Source organism: Didymosphaeria variabile, assembly GCF_027946475.1.
Source record: "Didymosphaeria variabile strain IMI 356815 chromosome Unknown scaffold_4, whole genome shotgun sequence".
Taxonomy (NCBI): Eukaryota; Fungi; Ascomycota; class Dothideomycetes; order Pleosporales; family Didymosphaeriaceae; genus Didymosphaeria; species Didymosphaeria variabile.
Window position 1 is genome coordinate 3,040,068 of NW_026611623.1, and position 19,776 is coordinate 3,059,843.

Sequence of the window (19,776 nt, forward strand, 5' to 3'; positions counted from 1 at the left end):
GAACTGCTGCAAGGAGCTTGAAGTGTAGGGAATAGGCAGAGCTTCTCTGGTCAGCGATCCGGTCAGGACTGGTTCGGAGGGCCTCGCCTTGCCCCGTATTATACTTCTTGCTTTCATGGGTGGGATCGTGGTCTGTTAGAGCGGTCTCAATGTCCTCTTGCAGCTGTTGTCACGATTGTGTCGGGGCCTTGGTAAAGAAAGTGGCTTTTAGCCACGCACTGATGCTTTCTGAGATCCACCAAGGCTCGGATTACCTTCTTGGCTTTCGAATGTGGTGATTCGGAAGCCCCTTTTTTTTCTATTTCTCTTCAGCCGTTCAACATGGCAATCCTCGACGACATTGAGACCGCTCTAACAGACCACGATCCCACCCACGACTGCCGTCCATCGATCTCCGACCTCCGATCTTGTGATCACGCATGATCCATCTATTCTTTTCATCGAGCGTCCTGCTGCTAGCGGATTTCTTGAGGAAGGGTCGAGTTTCGTAGCGAAGACATGACTAGGGGAGCTCATCTATACGTCGTTTACTGTGGTCAGATCCTGTGATATGCGTGGTGTGACAGACGATCAACGTCATGGACGGCACTGGCACTCCAGTACCAGTATATAGCTGTTCCTTTTAAGACAGTGTAGCATCCCAGTCCCTCTGACAGTCTCGGGCTTTCCAGTAAACAGCTAAATCCGACATGCATAACACCTGCGAAACTTCCACACTGCCGGAGATCGTCGGTTAGAACGAGAACGATGTTGCCAGTCCTGCAGCGCCAACATCACCAACGAATGCGTTGAAATCAAAGTCCTCAAAAACAGCCAGATCCTCCACCTCGCCACACTCTCCTCTATTCTTCACTCCTAAGCTCACATCTTCAATATCAGGTTCCCGCTGGAAACATATCTTTGCCGAATTCAATCTCAGTTGTCCATAATACGGTATCCTCAGCTCAAAGAATGGGCCTTGATCCGGAAAGTCCTTGACAATGGTACCAGAGCCCACGCTCCGAGTTTGATATGCCTCGTTTTCTATATCGAGCAAGTGATCGAGGATTTGCGAGCCTTTGCAAGCAGCCAGTCGGGCCATGTGGACTTTAGCTCGTTCGACCATGGCCAGATCGCTTGAGCGTACATGTGCTAGTATAGACAGCTCTTGTGAGCTGTCTTGCCAGTGGCGCTCTAAATGCGCCAGAGTCAGAGTCACTGCGGCTATAAGCGAGAAGAACTCGACGATGTGACAAGTGTGTGCGACGAAGCCGGAGTCTTGCAAGATGAGGTATCGATGAAGGATCTCTCGGCTTGCCGTAGCGCAAGCGGCTTTGTTGTATCCGTACAGGGGACTAGGTAAATGAAGGTACGGTAGGTGTGTTTGGTTGATGAGGTTGAAGTGAAGTATTTGATTGACTAAACGTGTTGTTTCCAGGAACATGTCTCGGCGGGACTTGACTCTTGATAGAGCTGGAGGCAGCCACCACTCTGATGGTAGGTTAGAGGTCGCATCCTGCAATGCCTCGTCGATGGTATGCGTCACTATTGTGTCTTCAGGATCTCGTTCGTTGCGGTCCAGGATCCATGATGCTATCTCACTGTGCTGTCTCTCCAATTGTTGCTCTGGGTCCAGCCCGGCAAGATCAAGGATATGAGAATGTAGAGTGTTTGAGTAGCCTTGCGGTAGCCCAAGGATCAAGCTGAACAGCCTATCCGCTGAGACAATCCGATACCACATGTACGTAGGATCAAATGGAGGTGCTGTTTTGTCTAGTTGCTGAATGCTGAGCTGGTGTAGGCGGTGGATACCGAGGAGTTGCCCGCAAGCCATCGCCCTCCGCACAGCGCTAAATGCTCTCCGCATATCACCGTTGTTCGCGTGATATGTGGCCTCGAGCATTAAGCACTCTAGTGCTTCCGCGCTACAGCATAGTTCCTCCTTAGCAACAACATCGATGGCTGCAGATGCCATGTGCTCTGCCTTACGTTTCCACTCATCGTCGCTCAACTCTCGAGATATAAATTGTGCTAGACAAGCCAGCATCAACATCTTTTGCGCGAGGAGTATAGGATGCACGTCTGGTGAAGGTAGTCTTGCAACATGATTAGGCGTGAGGATAGGCAAGTCTTGTGATGCTGACATGGTTTTCCAGTCTCGGGTCAACATCTGCTGGAAGAAACAAGGCAGAAATTTGGATGAGCTGCAGATCCTTTGGCACTCCTCCTGTGATGGTAGGAGACTGTGTAGTGTCTCTGACAGAGTGCTGCTCAAACTACGTTGTATCGCAGATCGCGTGGGAGGCAACCTCCGCGATGTATGCATTTTCGGAGACCTCGACAAAGTGCGTTGGTATTTTGCGCTTCCGGTGTCATTATGCGGCCTGGAATGTCTTGTCAATATCGGATTTTTAATGGATATGTTATCCGCACAGGAGCGCTTACGTTTCTCGCCTTTGCGAACCCAGAGTGGAGGAGGGGCTTTCTCCTTCTAATATTTTTACAGATGCAGTGCCGTCCACTGCGCTTGCTGCTTGTCTCTCAAGCAGTGTTTCCAGCATCGCCTCAATCCGCAACAGGCGACGGTTCGTCGCGCTGTCCTTAGTCTCCGGTTCCACATCACTCTCATTCTGATCAACGCAATTCGTTCCCCTCCGGCGACATCCAACGCATATCGTATCGTCACCGGCGGAGAAAACACACCGCGCCTTTCGCCGCTTACATTCCCAGCAACTGTGGGTACCTTTGCGCAGTTTCCGCTTGTTCGCTGCCGTCTGGTCTGGCATTTATCCCCTGGTTCGTGACAACTACAACTATGTTCGGAAGTGATAAGAACTGTTCATCTTACTCGTCAGAAGCATCAACTGTTCCGCCGTTGCAGCGGAAGCAGCATTTGTATGAGGCTACATTTGTCAGCGCCAGTGCGACGCTAAAGCCCTGTTGTTGTACCATCGTTTATTAGCAAAGCCATACCCAAATTTACGCGGGCATTTGTACATATCATACCAGTACCTTCCGCCGTAACGGCGGAGTAGCAACACCCCTCCAACAACAGTCATGGCGCCCTCTTTGCCTAATTTATGCTGTTCAGCAATCTTGAAACACTAGATTACAAGAGTATATAAGTTAATTCTTACCAAGTTTCGACATGTATCTGTATCCCGGAAATTTGCATCCTTCCATTTCCTCGATACATCCAAGACACCATGGGCTCGATCCCAGGGAAAAGAAACGATGACGCTCAGAACACTTCCCCTACCTTCTTCACCCCCCTCCAAATCCGCGGCTGTTACCTCCGCAACCGCATAGTCGTCTCGCCAATGGGAATGTACTCTTCTTTCCCAGACGGAAACCTCACAGACTTCCACCTCATGCACCACGGGCACTTTGCCTTCCGCGGCGCCGCGCTCACCATTGTCGAGGGTACGTAAAGCCTTCCTGGAATATTGTCCCTCTAAGCAAATGTGTTTTTGTTGCGATTCCAGAACAGAATGACAGTCCAACGGGGATGTGTAATTTGTACTGACATACGCAGTTACCGCTGTCACTCCAAACGGCCGCTCCTCCCCCTCTGATGCGGGCCTTTGGCATGATAGTCAGATCCCTTCTTACAAACGCGTCGTCGACTTCATCCACAGCCTGGAAACCCCCGCAGGAGGGCAAGCCAGAATAGGCATCCAACTAGGCCATGCAGGCCGCAAAGCGAGCATGATGCCCATCTACCCTGGACACCCCGTCGTTCGCGCCGAGAAAGCCGACGGCGGATGGCCTCACGAAGTCTGGGGTGCGAGTCCAATACCCTTCAAGGAGAATTACATCACACCGAAAGAAATGACAGTAGATGATATCCAAGAGGTTGTGAAAGCATTCGGCGCCGCAGCGAAGAGAGCCGTGGAGGCAGGATTCGACTTTATTGAGATCCATGCTGCGCATGGATACCTCATCTCCTCCTTCTTGTCCCCCATCTCGAACACGCGCACGGATGCCTACGGCGGGTCTTTCGACAACCGCGTCCGCTTTTTAGTGTCCGTCGTTCGGGAAATCCGCGCAAATATTCCAAACACCACGCCCTTCTCCGTGCGCATCTCAGCAGTGGACTGGATGGCCCATTCCCCCTCCACACCGCAATGGACACTCCCCGACTCCATCTCCCTCGCGCTGCTTCTCGCGGACGAAGGCGTTGATGTGCTCGACGTCTCCTCGGGGGGAAATAATGTGGAGCAAGTGATACCCAAGGACGATGCGTTGTACCAGGTCAATCTCGCTAAGGAAATCAAGACGGCACTTCAGAAGCACGGAAAGAGTATGTTTGTCGCGGCCGTAGGGCGGATCGCTGATGCTGCTACTGCGCAGAAGGTAGTCAGCGAAAAGCAAGCGGATCTTACGTTTGTGGCGACGGAGTTTTTGCGAGATCCGAACTTGGTGCACAGGTGGGCGGAGGAGCTGGGTGCGAGTGTTGAGTGGCCGCGGCAGTATGTAAGGGCAGATAGACAGGCGCGGGCGAAGATGGGGACGCTGTAGTCGTACAGAACAAGAAGATAAAGGCGCAATCACAGGGCAATAGATTGGAGAGGCTATGTACAGTCAGTGATTTGTTGGGTATTGTGTGGAGATACGACGCATGTCAATGCTATCTTCCTGCCTTCTCATCGTCAATCTGCCTTCGCAGATCAGCTAGTACTTCGTTCCGCCTCTCTAGGTGCGACTGTAGTCCTTCGACTTGTTCTTTGACTGTGTCGATCTCGTCCCTGATGCCGCCTAGACCCTTGACAGCGCCACCATCCCCACTGTCCAGATCCCGCAGTACGCCTCTCTTGTAATCGAGCAGCATCTCCAGTTCCCGCTTCACGAGGGCAGGCTTGCTGTCTCCCCGCCTGCCATGCCGCCTGTTCTCCGCGTCTTTCTCCACAGACGTAATCCTGTCCTCAAGCTCCTTGAGCTGCTTTTTGAGCCTGACTTCCTCCCAGTCTTCAGTGGTGCGCCCGCCGTGATCGGTACCTCGTGCTCTCGCACCGTAGTTGTTCGCGCGATCGCCAACACCCAAACGCGTGAGGTATGCATCCCCGAACTTGGCCTTCTTGCCCGTCGCTGTTTCCTCTCCGCCTCGCTCTGCCCACCTATTCCCTGTTCTCTCAACATCATAATCGATATTAGCCTTTTCAAAGCTCGCCCGCAGACTAGGCGGCACGCTCCTCGGCACTCTGAACCCCTCACTCCTTTGATTCAAGATATGCAGAAACGCCAAACACGCATCCTTGCCCACGTTCTCGCCCGCTTTGGGATTGACCAAATTCCACGCGAATCGCACGTCTGAGTCTGGCACGTTGTCGAGCGAGTCGAAGAGCGGTTGTAGCGTCGAGAAGGAGACGTTACCGTGGGAGTCGCGGTTCGCCGTATATATTTCTTCGTACTTGGACTTGTCGTTCGGGGACATGTACCAGTCGAAGCCGTTGCGCAGGCCGGGCGTGTCGTCGTCGTCTTCCACCGTTTCGAATGCGGGGAGGCCGCCGCTCATTGCGCGGTTGGCTTGGACGAGGTGGGCTTTGGATTCGGGAACGAGCCAGTCTGGGAGGGTTTGCGGTACGTCGGATGTCTCCTGCGGTTTTCTTGTTAGCTGTGCAATTTGAAGAGTGTATTGGCGGCTGGTGACGTGCATACCCCATTGATCAAGTCGAAGATCAGACGCATGGCCACGCAGAACTCCTCGAAGTCGAGCTTGCCATCGTTATCTACATCCGCCAGATCCCACACCCGCTCAAGCTGGTCATCGCGGAGATGGCTGTTCTTGAGCACAGGGGCGGCTTGCGCGCCGTCCAGATGTGTGGAGCCCTGCGAAAGGGAGGTGAAGATTTCCCAGTACTTCTCGATTTCTTCTTGTTCGATGCGTCGGGGTGCCATTGTGTTGTGGTGTGTTAGTGAGAGTATTGGGTTGCGGGATGTTGGGGATGCATCATGGCGGAGCTCCAGCTGCAGGGGTGGGTTGGGCAGCCGAGAATGCCCCGACTGGTACAGAGTTGCTAACCATGCACTCGGCCGTAGGTCGACAATATTGTATTTCAACTTGCAGTAGCTAGGGCCATGGTAGCTTCAAAAGTCTTTACACTAGAATCTGACATCTATTACAATGTAGTGTTTCTAGCAAGACTCTAATCAAGAGCGGATCGCCATTTCTTGTTCAACCACATCCAACGTCCTATAACATTACCGTCACCAATAGTACGCAAATAGGTCCCAAGAAAGTGATTGTACAGTCTTCATATTAGGCTATATATGATCCTACATCACCCTATTATGATAACGCCGAAGGTTGAATATCAAAACAAGGAGAAAAATCCAAGGAACGACGCTCCCAATGCTCATCGTCGGCCCGACCGCGCAAAACCCAGAAAATCACAACACCTGTTTTCCCAAAATCATGCGCCACGCGATAAGGAGCGTGAAATGTTTTTGTGCAGATAAGAATGAAGTCGTAATATGCTTCGAATATACAATGATTCCGCTAAAGCATCAGGCAAAAATGTGGGCGGGTCGGCTTAAACCATGTTCGCAAGCTCGAGGTCGATCTGCTGGTTGAGGAAGATTCGCCTCTCGCCTGTGAGTTGTGTTTGGAGGCGCTGTTCAGCCAGCGCGACGAGCTGCTTCTTCGTGACGCGATCAAGATCCGCTTCCCTTAGGCAGTGCTGAACGGTTTCGATGATGGTCGCGTCGCTTGGACCGTTCATCATGCCCTGGAAGTTCACGGTGCTGCCCGGGCGAGACTGCGCGTATCCGAGAGGACTGCGTCCCCGAACAGGCGGCGTAGCAGTCATAAGGTTGTCGGAGCTCTGGAAGCCGCCCATATTGGGTCGGCTGCTGTACGGTGACTGGTCGTAGTGATCGCTCATCGCGCCCATAGACATCAGACGGCCGTTCTGGCCGTTCTGGGGGTTGTCCTGGTAGCGAGAGAAGTTCGAGTACGACGACTGGCGAGCCTGCATGCCGTGGTACGGTCCGGGTGACTGGCTTGGAGGCATGTGCGAGATATGGTGCATGTTGGACATAATGGTGGATGCCGGCTTAACAGAAGAGTATACGGACTGCATGTCGTTCATCTCGTATCCTTCGTCTTCGTAAGCACTGTAGCCACCCTTTTCAGAGGTTTGTCCGGCCAAGCCACGACGTCCAGGAAGACCGTTGGCGAGAGCGTAGTCATCCCATCGCTGGAGAGGAATGCTCTTGGGATCGAAGCCTTCGTCATCGGTGGTGAGAACCTTCTTGTTCCCGCCTTGTTCGCCGATAACAACACGGGTGTTACCCCATGAGAAGTCGTCCTGCTTCCAGAAAGAATAGATCGGCAGAACGAAAGAGTAGATAGGGAAAGCAAGAATATAGATGATCATCCATCCAACGTGCTGCCACTGTCGCTTGATGATAAAGATGACGGCTTGCAGACCGTACACTGCTGCAAGCATGATAATCGAGAACATCGGGAATTGGCCCGTCTTCGAGGCGATCATGTAGACGAGGTACACGAGGTAGACGCAGATAGATGGAAGGATGACAGTACCGAAGAGATCAATGAACACGACGAAACGCATGCTGAAGCAGCAGAAACCGCACATATCCTTGAGCAGCATCAGTTCTGCCAGATTGTGAATGGTAGAATTGATCCAACGACGTCTTTGTGACAGCAGAATGCTGAAAGACTCAGGAGCAGCCGTAAAAGCGTAGGCGTCAGGGACGAATTTGTATGACATGGTCGGGAAGTGCTTTGTCATGAGGGTTGTGAGGAAACGATCTTCTCCCAGAGACAATAGGTTCTTCTTGTGTAGGGTGTCCACAATGCAGTCGGAATATTCCTTGATGACCTGGTCAGAGATGATGAGCGGTTTGCCCTTATCGGCTGTACGGAGTCGGTACATGCTGAAGCTGGGAAGAGTTAGTAATGGTCGAAAACATCAGAAACGTCAACTTACCATCCGGGTAAACAGGTGACACTGCCGAACAAACTCTCAAAGGCCTTGGACAGGTGGTGAGAAATGTAGTACTCATAGACTTGAATCATAGTCCACCAAGACTTGTCTTCGTTTTCCAGACTCGTCTCACCACAGATACCTGCAATCTTGGAATCATTGGCGCAGCTTGCCACTAGTCGGGTAAGAGAGTCGGGCCTGACCATCGTATCGGCATCAACCATGAGAAGGTATTCATACAGCTCAGGATCCACTCCAATGATGTTGTTGATTTGATGGAACATCTCCAATTCGAGGGGGTTCATCGCAGCACGATGGTGAACACGGTTGAGGAAGCTCATGAGCAGAATCTGCGAGTCACGCTTTCCACGGTTACCAGGCTTGGACTTGGTTTGCTCGGTCTCCTTGCCCATCTTGACTACGACAACGTAGGGAACGACGTTGCCTTCGAATTCGTACAGACCCGAGTAGACTTTTCCGTAATTGAGCTGCTCGCTACCCATGCCGACCGATTTGAAGGGAAGTGCAGGAGGATCCACTCGAGGATCAACACCGAGAATATCCAAGACGATCTTAGGCGTAGGGCGGTCATTGCCACCGCCAACGATCATACCGTCGCAAACAACACAGATGAGCTTACGCTTGTTGTCGTAGGCCAGAGCAGTGAGCGAGTCTAAGCCCTTTCGGAGCTGGTCTTCACCTTCTGTATATGCGGGAACTTGGCAAATGACAAACTTGTCCTGATTGGCAGGTCGTCGTTTGGAACCGAGCTGTAGCGCAGCCAAGAACTTGATGACAATGACGGCGCAAAGAATGATGGTGACGACTAGAAGAATGTAGTCGTTGACCTTGCAGCGGGGTGTATTACGGAAATCGGTGATGCCAACGTAGAAGACGTTCTCCAAGCACTGCATGGTGTACTCTCGGGTGGTTTTGTTAAGGGTGTTCTGGAACTGCTCGGTGAGATCCTGGCCAGCATATTGTTTTACCAGATCCTCAAAGTCTGGATCCAACCAGCTGTAGGATTCAAGGTTGTCCATGAACTCTTGCGTGTAGAAATAGTCCTTCAGATCGTAGACCTTATTGCCTAGTCGGAACCAATAGTGTGCCAAATTCCTCCCTTCATCTTCAATAGTCTTTGTATCCCATACCAGGTCACCTTTCCGGAATTCCTTGATCTTGGGGAGGAAAACATTGGGGTACCAGTCATTCTGTTTCAAAGCGTCGCTGTCGGTCCGGACTGTGCGGTTGCCCGACGAGTGCTCGGCTTCGGGATTTTCAAGCGAGCCGTTATTCTGGAAAGTGATAAGATAATTGGTGACCAGGTTGGGGCAAGCAAGGTATAGAGGAGGGCGGATGTACGGATCCATATCGGCACCACCCAAAGGTTGCATGTTGTCTGTAGTGACCTTCGTCCTGGAGTCACTATGTTGAACCTTCCACCAGTCGGACAGATCGTAGACGACACCATGGTGGCTCACGTAGAAATCACTCTCTCCCTGGTGCGTGGCCACCTCTTTGCGGTTCCAGACTTTGTCCTTATTCGGGCAAAGGAGTTTTCCGAAAGCGATGATGTAGAAGATGATGGTGGCGTTTATCAGAAGAATAAGCATCACGAGGACAAGCTTCTCTCGCCAGGCCATGCGCACATCGGGGCGCTTCATACGACCAACGAACTTGAGGAGAGGTGAAGGAATCCAGAAAGTCATCGCCCAGACAAAAGCGACCCAAATCTTTCTCGTTGCGGTCGTGGCAGTTTCTGTAATGACCATGTTACCGCCAGTCTCGGTGTCATAATAGGTAACACCCTTGTCTTCGTCTCCCTTTGCACCGAGACCGTAGTCTCCGGGACGACCTTGAAGTGTAGGTGCGGTGGTGGGAGCAATTGATTTGGCGTCGAAAGCTGCGCCCTTTGTACCCAACGTGGCAGTGCTCTGTGTGGGCAAGATGTTCGTTGCGCTCGCCTGTGGGCTTACCTCACGCAATGGTGGGAAAAAGCCGCTTCCCATGGCAGGACTGTTTGCCGAATAGCCACTCTCGAGTCCACCTGCACCCACCATACTTCCCAGCATGGTTGCGCCCGTCAGGTCCTGCGCTTTGAGGTCTAGTTGGTTTTCGGCTTCCCACCACGTGCCTTCGCGAACCCAGATGCGTTGGCTCCCTACAACCACCTCACCATTGCTCCAACCGCGTTGTAGGATCCAGCTTTGAATGCCATCCTTGCCGTCCATGCAACCCAGGACGTGATAACGCTCGTAGAACTCGTGATGGTCGAAATCGGCAGTGAAGTCAGATGACCGATTGCGGCGGTTGGCCCATTCTGGCAACCTCCAGTCTCGTAGCTGTCTTGAAACAGTCGCAGCTGACCAGCTCGCGGTAACGTCTTGTGAAAGCTTCTCAGGAGTGGTATCAGTGGGGTGCAGAGCAAGTTGGAACCAGACTCTACTGGTCGCCAGAACATTAGCCAGATCTAGTCGGTTGACGTCTGCGCTGCCGAGGATAATACCCTGACCGCTAATGGGCATCAAAACCTTCTTAACGAAGTTGTCCTCGTCCGGAATCTCCAACGCAATTTGCTCCAGAACTCGCTCGCGTCTTTCGATATCCATTCGATGTTCACGCAGAGCTGGACCTTCCACGCCAAGTTCAACCTCACAAGTATGGATGGCTTGGTGCATACCTTCCAACACAGAAGTTCCCGCAGGAGGTATTTGAACACCGTCTTCCTTCATTTCCGAGTTGATTCCCTCGGTATCATCGAAAACAGTGCGTAGTGAGATGGCCTTGCCGAGCGCCTGGCTGGGAATTTCAACGACAGTGATGTTGACGATGTCGCCTTCCTCGTCTTCAGAAGGGGGTGTCATGTGGCCAGCATCGCTGTCAGCGCCCATTCTACCGCTCCGCACGTCCTCCTGGATAGTAGTGTTGGCGTGCATGACAACATAGTCGACAATGGCCTCGTAGATGCCGCCTATGGCTGTCGCACGGTCACTGTCACTGAGCTTGTGCCCAAGCAAGGACGGGTCGACGTCGAGGAGAGAGCTGCAGTCTTCACAGAGGGCTCGTACCATATCCTGGTCAACATCGTAGCCAATAGTGTTTCCGAGTTTCAGTAGTCCAGCGAGGCAGCTGATCAGGTTGTTCAGCTTCTGGCCTCTGATACCAATGGCTTTGAGATTCTGACGAAGATCCTCTGCGGCAGCGGCATCGTCAACATCTGGGAGATATGAAGGTGGGTCGTATGTGCCAGACCTGTTCAGGAACTTGTACTCTGAAGGGTGTGCCAGATTAAGAAACTCTCGCTCCGCATGGCTGGCTGAGCTTGAGTTCAGGTAGTAGAAAACGTCAAAGGCACGATACCCAGGCTTGGAAGGGATGTTCAGCAGACCATTCTGGGTGTCGATTCCACTTGTAGACAGGCGAATCTCAGCATTTACCAGGTTACCCTGCAGATTGATGGTGAAAATGGTGGCGAGGGCAGAGTGACGGGGGAACGAAGGGTTGTGAGGCGTGACGCAATGTGTGAAAGCGCGAACGACTTCGAGTGCGGTCCAGAAGCTGATGGGTACAGCCAGCGGTAATCCCGAGACGAAGGGCGAAAGCGTTGAGGGACTAGACTCGTGAAGGGATCTGATGTGATTAGCATGGATTCAATGAACAAATGCAGAGCAACAGCCTACCCCAAAACAATACAGCCGTCTTCCGCACGGCGACGAGCATGCTCCCATGCCTTTCGTCCGAGCTCCAGGTCGATTGTACCACCAATGCGGCCGTCGACGTTCATCCGGGCGTTGACCCATGTGTTCACCACGAGGCTTGTGCTCGCCTCGAGATGGAAAGGCTGGTTGGTCCTGAAGCATGTGTTCAAGTTGTTGAGGAGGGTGGTGGTAGACACCTGTGACGACGTGTTGCCGGGGCGTGATGCGGCGTTGGAGGTGGTCGAATAAACAGACATGCGGGAGTTGTTGACGAAACTCATGATGGCGGCGGGGTGGGGTGCAAGCCCCGAGTGGGAGAGGGGTGAATTTGTCTTGAACGCAGCAGGTGCAGTCTTTTGAGGGCAGCTGAGGTTGTGTAACGACCGTCGAGGGCGGTTGAGCGAGTGAATTCGAAGGGCTCAAGCTGGCACTGGAAACGGGGGTTCGGTGACAGAGACGTATCGGCCAAACTCAAGGGCGCCTGACAGCTCGAGGACTCGAATTACGGCGTATAGGCCTAGCGAAGGTAGTGATTAAACGATTGTAGCAAGAAAAAACGAAACGGCGACACGAAAGAGCTCGACAGGCGGCGGAGGAGAGGAGGCTACCGATGTTTGTTGGCGGAGGCTCTCTCCCATTCCGGGACTCCCTGCTCGCCTGGCGATGCACTAGAGGCCGTTGTATCGAAAATAAATTACGGCTTGGCGCATCGATTCTGGCGATCACGGACGGGCAGCTGGACTCGTCGCGGCAGGGATGAGTTTGCCTCAGCGCTCGTCCCAATTAATGTGGCGCGCCGGCGGCCGTCGTTGCAGCGAGCGAGGACCAGGTCTCACAGCCCCTATTTTTAGCGGCCTTTGTCTTCTGTTGGGTCTCCAGCAACAGTGCATGGTATTGCACGCGGCGCTGTGGCATGGACGTCACGGTGTGCATAGGGCAATGTGGACACGAAGAAACACTGGATCTTTGGTTATCGATAGAAGGGTGTGGAGAGACATCGGGCGCCGTCTTGCTCCTGCCACCCACTCGCAGATGCAAGCTTCGGGAGCCTCAGTAGCGTGCCGGCCGAGTGGCGGACCGCCGTAACAGTGCGCGTCAATACTTCAGGCTCCACCGCCCGCCCATCAAACACCTCTCTGCTTGGGTGCGAGCTTCTGTTAATGGGAGGGGCACCGTCCATCAATACAATTGACGTCACGAGGCCCCTGTCGCCGTCGCCCACGCTTCATCAAACGGACGGAAATTTCGAGAAGGAGAGCTTGGCGTCAATGGGTGTGTTGTTGTGTTGTGCATCTTCAGGCGTCGCTCAGCTCAGCCGCTGCTCGCCCGCTCGCCGTGTCCCGGACAACGCTCCGTCTGCTGCATGCGTGCCATGCACTGGTGAGAGCGTGACACCAGCCCTCTCGTCCCCGCACCCCGACGCGTGAAGAAGTCGATTGGTACTGGAGCCGTCGCACGCCTGTTCGTGTGGACAAGTCGCCTATCCGCGGTAGCGTCCCAGCACGATGAGATGCAGCGATCTACCCCAGCCCAGCCCGCCCTGTAGCCCTGGCCCACCTCCCTGATTTCGTCCCAAGAGGCCATCGACACGAACCTCATTAATCAGCCAGCGAGCGCCCTTCCGCGGGACGCATCATGTCGTGAGGCTCCACGTTCTCGTGAGGTTACGTGGGCGGTCGAAGCCGCGGGCTGCTGGCCTCGGCGCAACGTCCAAACGCCCCATAAGCAACGCGAGAACTTGTGAACTCAGGGTAGCTGTCAAACAGGCGGCGCGCCTGGACTGGCAATAAAATACGCTGTTCTGTATCTATTTTAGTAGAGGCGGCGGCCGCGGGCACCCAAAGCGGCGAGGTCCACTCGCTAGGGCATCGAGAGTAGCCAACACCCCCGGTAGCCCGCATCATTTTGTCGAGAGGCCTCCTTCGTCCGACCTTGTTGACACTGGCGACGGCTCTGTGACTGGTGATTACCTTCGTTTTGCATTCTACTTCACCCTTCTTGTACCTTCGTTGCTCCTAATATCCTACCCCGAGCGCGTCGCTTGCCGCTCGCGTGCCTGTGTGTCTCCTGAACCTGTTACATTCCTGGCCAAAACACGACCAGCTCCAATCGCCCCAAGCACCACTCGCTCGATCCTCTGAACAACCGCGCTGCAGCTTCCACCGTAGCTGCCTGACGTCCACTCTCGCTCAACGCTCCCACGGGGACGCGTCCGCACAACATGGCCAGCAATTCCTTCGGGGCCAACATGCCCCAATACATGCAGCCATCACTGCCCGCCCTCGGCCAGCATCTGCAGTCCGATACACACCTCACGGCTCATCTCGCGAGCCGCTTCCACGCCCATTTGCCGACTTCCACGCTTTCCTCCCACGCATTAATATCTCTCAACACATACACAGACGCCAGCCGAGGTCCCGAGGGTGGTAAGGATGGCAGTGCCCAGCAGGCCGCCGAAGACATGGCGCAACGGGCCTACATGAGGCTGGGTCTGCGCTCCGAAGATCAAGCGGTTGTCTTCTTGTAAGTACCCGCGCCGAACCGTGGAAATGTAGCGGGAAGTAACTGACAGGGTCCAGGGGCGAGTCGGGTGCTGGCAAAACCACCATTCGCGGACACATGCTGAGGGCCTTCCTCTCATACTCCGCAACCCCACTTTCCAAGAAGATTGAACACGCAAACTTCATTTTCGATGCTTTTACCACTACCAAGTCAACTACGACTCCTTCGGCCTCCAAAGCCGGCCTGCTGCTCGAGCTGCAGTACAAGACGGCGACTTCGCACCATGCAACCCTCATCGGCGCCCAGTTCCTGGCACATCGACTGGAGCGTAGCCGCATCGCGTCGGTTCCGACCGGCGAACGTAGCTACCACATTCTTTACTACCTCCTCCAAGGTACCAGCCTCGCTGAGAAGAAGCATCTGGGCCTGGACATGATCGGTGATGGTGTCGGTAACCGCGCCTCACTCACGGCCAACAAGCGATGGCGTTATCTGGGTCACCCCTCGCAGCTCAAAGTAGGCATTGACGATACACGAGGCTTCCAGGATTTCAAAACTGCGTTGCGTAGGCTCGAGTTCTCCAAGCACGACATTGCTGGTATCTGCGAAGTCATGGCCATCATCCTCCACATCGGCCAGTTGGAGTTTGAGAGTGGCCAGTCTACTACCCCCACAGCGGACGACAGCGGAGGCTACTCGCATGAAGGTGGCGAAACCATCACCATGGTCAAGAACAAAGAGGCATTGGAGCCCATTGCCCGTTTCCTCCAGGTTACCATGACTGAGCTCGAGCAGAGCCTGCGGTGGAAGACCAAAACACTCTACCGTGAGCGTGTTACCGTCATGCTTGATCCGAAGGGTGCTCGAGCAAACGCCGACGAAATGGCACGCACTCTATACTCGTTGCTGGTTGCTTATGTCATGGAACAGGTCAACGCCAGAATAGCCGCGGTCCCTGATGAGGTCAACAATTCCGTTTCTCTGGTCGACTTCCCAGGCTTCGCTCCTTACTCGGGTACCGGATGCAATCTTGACCAGCTACTCAACAACTCTGCCAATGAGTTCCTGCACAACTACTATACACAGACCTTCTTCGACCGCCAAATGAGGGAAATAGAGCAGGAAGAGATCAATTTGCCCCAGATCCAGTACTGGGATAACTCTGAGGCCAAGACAGGTCTCTTGAAGTCAGGGAACGGACTTCTCAGCATCCTTGATGATCAGACACGCCGCGACAAGACCCATATGCAGTTCCTCGAGGCTATTCGCAAACGATTCCATGGCAAGAATGCTGCTATCGAGCCTGGCAGTCTCAACGTTACTCAACCTGGCAGCAACTTCCCAACACCCAACACATCTGTCACTTTCACGGTGCGTCATTTCGCGGGCGAGGTCGAATACAATGCGGAGAACTTCATGGAGGAGAACGCTGAGATTATTTCGGGCGACATGATGAACCTTCTCAAATCATCTCAAAGCTCTTTCATCCAAGAACTTTTCGGACAAGAAGCTCTGAAGAAGGTGACGCACCAGAAGGATAGATCGGCCATTATGCAAGCTACTGTCAGCTCCAAACCCATGAGGATGCCCAGCATGGCACGCCGTAAAACAGAGAAAGGTGGCCGAATGGGTCGTCCTGTCAACGTTTTTGATGAAGATGCGATGAGCGATGCCGACAGCACAGTGTCGGGATCCAAGAAGGGTGACTCTGCGAAGCAGACTGGTGCGGCTGGGCAATTCCTGAGCTCTCTCAAAACGATCGAGTCCTCATTGCGCAAGGCCAATCCATACTTCGTACTTTGTCTGAAGCCTAACGACAGAAGGATTGCCAATCAGTTCGACAGCAAATGCGTTCGGATACAAGTTCAGTCGTTGAACATCGCCGAGGTTAGCCAACGACTCCATGTGGCCGATTTCAGCATCTTTTTGCCGTTCGCCGAATTCCTTGGTCTTGCTGAGCTGGACAGGTCTCTTGGTAGCGAGCGGGAACGGGCAGAGACTGTGCTCGACAGCAAGCCTTGGCGTGAGACAGAGGTGCGGGTTGGCACAACAGGTGTGTTCCTGAGCGAGCGGTGTTGGTCTGAAATTGCCAACATTGGCGATATTTCACCTCCAGCTCGTGGCCTATCTGTTGGGGACGATGCTCTGACCCCTGATGCGCCTCGTTCCTATGGCGTGAACGATTCTAGGTCCGGTCTGCTTGCGCCTTCCCCAGGCGGCTACTACAACGACAAGGGTGGTAGCTACTTTGGCAGCAAGGATATCGACGCCAGGTCTGAGGCTGCGTCTGCTATCACCAGCGGAGGCGACATGTTCCACGGCCTAGAGCAGCCCAAAATGCTCGACGAAAAAGCGGAGTCGAAAGCGCTTGAAGAAGTCGACACCCAGCCTGTCTCCGGTAGCCGCAAGCGCTGGTTGTTTACGGTTTATGCTCTCACTTGGTTCGTTCCTGACATCTTGATCAAATGGGTCGGAAGAATCAAGCGAAAAGACGTTCGCATCGCTTGGCGAGAGAAGTTCGCTATCAATCTGCTCATCTGGCTCTCTTGCTCTTTCGTCATTTTCTTCATGGTCGGCTTCCCGAGGCTTATTTGTCCTACCCAGCATGTCTACTCAACCGCCGAATTGACCTCGTACAATGGAAAGGACGACAACGACGCTTACATTGCTATTCGTGGCATTGTCTATGACCTCGGAAAGTTCATGCCAGCTCACTACCCTTCCATTATTCCCGATTCCTCCCTTGAGAAATATGCGGGGAAGGATGCGACCAACCTCTTCCCAGTCGATGTGTCTGCACTCTGCAATGGCGTCGACGGCTCCGTGCATCCCGGTCTCAAACTCGATTTCAGAACCTCCAATTACACCCAGCAGAGTAATCTCGTTTCCAGCACCGATCTTAATGCCAAATTTCATGATTTCAGAGCATTCTGGAACGACTCCCGTCCTGACTGGTGGTTCGAGCAACAGGTCTTCCTCAAGTCCAACTACATGAAGGGACGGGTTGGCTTCAGCCCACAGTACCTCAGCACTTTGACCAAGTCTGGAAAATCCATTGCTTACATGTACGGCAAAGTGTATGACTTCACGGACTACATCGTGGGTGGACGTTCAATTCAATCCAAAGACAACGGCGAGAAATGGCCTAGCAACTACAACACCAATACCGACTTTATGGACGCGTCTTTGGTTGACATTTTCAGAGTGCAATCTGGATCCGACGTGAGCAAGTACTGGGAAGGACTCAGTCTAAGCGCCGACGAGAGGAAGACGATGAAGATCTGCATGGACAACCTCTTTTACGTCGGAGACCTCGACACACGGAGCTCTGCCAAGTGTGAATTCGCGAAGTACTTTATGCTGGCTATTTCGCTTCTCCTCGTTAGTGTCATCGGATTCAAATTCTTTGCCGCACTCCAATTCGGAAGGAAGAGCGTACCGGAAAACATTGACAAGTTCATCATCTGTACTGTTCCTGCGTACACCGAGGACGAGGATTCTCTACGCCGTGCTATCGACTCAGCTGCCCGGATGAAGTACGATGACAAGCGCAAACTTATCGTCATCGTCTGTGACGGCATGATCATCGGACAAGGCAACGACAAACCCACCCCTCGCATTGTACTCGACATTCTGGGCGTATCAGAAACTGTTGATCCCGACCCTCTAAGCTTCGAGTCCCTTGGCGAAGGCCAAAAGCAGCACAACATGGGCAAGTGTTATTCTGGTCTGTACGAGGTGCATGGCCACATTGTGCCTTTCTTGGTGGTGGTCAAAGTCGGCAAACCGTCTGAAGTCTCGAAACCCGGTAACCGTGGAAAACGTGATTCTCAGGTCATGCTCATGCGCTTCCTGAACAGGGTCCACTACAACCTTCCCATGAGTCCTTTGGAGCTTGAAATGCATCACCAGGTCCGTAATATCATCGGTGTCAACCCCACATTCTACGAGTTCATTCTGCAGATCGACGCAGACACAGTTGTCGCTCCGGACTCAGCCACCCGCTTTGTTGCCGCTTTCCTTCACGATACCCGTCTGATTGGTGTGTGTGGAGAAACGTCTCTCACCAACGCGAAGCACTCTTTTGTCACCATGATGCAGGTCTACGAATACTTCATTTCGCACAATCTCACCAAGGCCTTCGAAAGCTTGTTTGGTTGCGTCACATGTCTTCCTGGTTGTTTCTCTATGTACCGCATCCGAGCCGCCGAGACCGGAAAGCCTCTCTTTGTTAGCAAGGAAGTTCTAGAAGCGTATCAGGAAATCCGTGTCGATACCCTGCATATGAAGAACTTGCTGCATCTAGGAGAGGACCGATACTTGACTACGTTGCTCCTCAAGTTCCACTCCAAGTACAAGACCAAGTATCTCTTCCGAGCTCATGCCTGGACTGTTGCCCCCGATAGCTGGGCAGTTTTCATGTCCCAACGTCGTCGCTGGATCAACTCTACGGTGCACAACCTGCTCGAGCTCATTCCGCTGCAGCAACTTTGTGGATTCTGTTGTTTCAGTATGCGCTTCGTCGTCTTCTTGGATTTGATATCGACGATCGTCATGCCTGTTACCGTCGCGTACATTGCCTACCTCATTTACCAGCTCATTGACTCCCCAGGCGTCGTTCCCATGACGGCCTTCATCCTGCTGGGCGCCGTTTATGGTCTCCAGGCTATCATCTTCGTCATCCGTCGCAAATGGGAAATGATTGGTTGGATGATCATTTACATTCTTGCCACTCCGGTATTCTCCTTCGGCCTTCCGCTTTATGCCTTCTGGCACATGGACGATTTCTCCTGGGGTAATACTCGTATCGTCACGGGTGAAAAGGGTCAGAAGGTGGTCGTGTCCGACGAGGGCAAGTTTGACCCCTCCAGCATCCCGAAGAAGAAGTGGGACGAGTATCAAGCCGAGATGTGGGAGCAGCACACGATGCGCGATGATCGATCCGAGATATCTGCTTTCTCGTACGGTACCAAGCGTTTCATGGGTATGAACGGTAGCGGTTCCGTCGCCGGATCTGAATACGGAGGTATGCCGCCGTCTCGACCAATGTCCCACCTCAACCTACCCTATGCCAACAACTCCCGAATGAGTCTTGCCCCTAGCGGCTATGGAGGTTATGACAACAGCGTCGAGATGGGCAACCTTCTGGGCATGCCATCCGATGATGCAGTGCTGGCTGAAATTCGCGAAATTCTTGCGTCCTCTGACCTCATGACGGTGACCAAGAAGCAGATCAAGCTGGAGTTGGAGAAGAGGTACGTAATATCTAGCTCCTGCTCTGAACATCACTAACGATATACGCAGGTTTGGAATGGATCTCACGCCGAAGAAGGCCTTCATCTCCAGCGCCGTGGAGTCGCTTCTTGTGGGTCAAACGCAGTAGCGAAACGGTCTCAGCATCAACATTATGCCATCTGCACGCATCTACCCATTCACGATTGTATGGTCTAGCAAAAGTCGCTTCATTCCTTCATACGTTCGTATTTTTATTACCTTGGTCGCGGGTCCGGATAAGGTAAACTTGTCTATATACAGCTACCTAATCGCGCCTCTAAAGCATAGCATTCCTTTTGGTTATTGCGGGAATGGGAATTGGCGTTCATGTTTGGAATTGTACAGGCTTGCGAGAAAGGGTGCATGGTCTG

General features: G+C 53.1%; 5 protein-coding genes across 5 annotated transcripts; 2 read left to right on the forward strand and 3 right to left on the reverse strand.

Annotated features, from left to right (window-relative positions):
• Positions 1–733: 733 nt before the first annotated feature.
• Positions 734–2,032, reverse strand: N0V89_005907 (uncharacterized protein; the record flags this gene model as incomplete). Its single annotated transcript, XM_056214681.1, has 1 exon — positions 734–2,032. One exon carries the CDS (start codon positions 2,030–2,032, stop codon positions 734–736), a length of 1,299 nt encoding a protein of 432 aa, XP_056071948.1.
• Positions 2,033–3,299: 1,267 nt separating this feature from the next.
• On the forward strand, positions 3,300–4,500 carry OYE32_2 (NADH-dependent flavin oxidoreductase; the record flags this gene model as incomplete). Its single annotated transcript, XM_056214682.1, has 2 exons — positions 3,300–3,402; positions 3,515–4,500. The coding sequence occupies 2 exons, from the start codon at positions 3,300–3,302 to the stop codon at positions 4,498–4,500; spliced, it is 1,089 nt and encodes a 362-aa protein (XP_056071949.1).
• Positions 4,501–4,609: 109 nt separating this feature from the next.
• On the reverse strand, positions 4,610–5,877 carry END3 (endocytosis defective- protein; the record flags this gene model as incomplete). Its single annotated transcript, XM_056214683.1, has 2 exons — positions 4,610–5,575; positions 5,638–5,877. 2 exons carry the CDS (start codon positions 5,875–5,877, stop codon positions 4,610–4,612), a joined length of 1,206 nt encoding a protein of 401 aa, XP_056071950.1.
• A 635-nt stretch (positions 5,878–6,512) lies between these two features.
• Positions 6,513–11,910, reverse strand: N0V89_005910 (uncharacterized protein; the record flags this gene model as incomplete). Its single annotated transcript, XM_056214684.1, has 3 exons — positions 6,513–7,887; positions 7,935–11,561; positions 11,612–11,910. The coding sequence occupies 3 exons, from the start codon at positions 11,908–11,910 to the stop codon at positions 6,513–6,515; spliced, it is 5,301 nt and encodes a 1,766-aa protein (XP_056071951.1).
• Positions 11,911–13,850: 1,940 nt separating this feature from the next.
• On the forward strand, positions 13,851–19,514 carry N0V89_005911 (uncharacterized protein; the record flags this gene model as incomplete). Its single annotated transcript, XM_056214685.1, has 3 exons — positions 13,851–14,152; positions 14,209–19,386; positions 19,436–19,514. 3 exons carry the CDS (start codon positions 13,851–13,853, stop codon positions 19,512–19,514), a joined length of 5,559 nt encoding a protein of 1,852 aa, XP_056071952.1.
• Between the last annotated feature and the right edge of the window lie 262 nt (positions 19,515–19,776).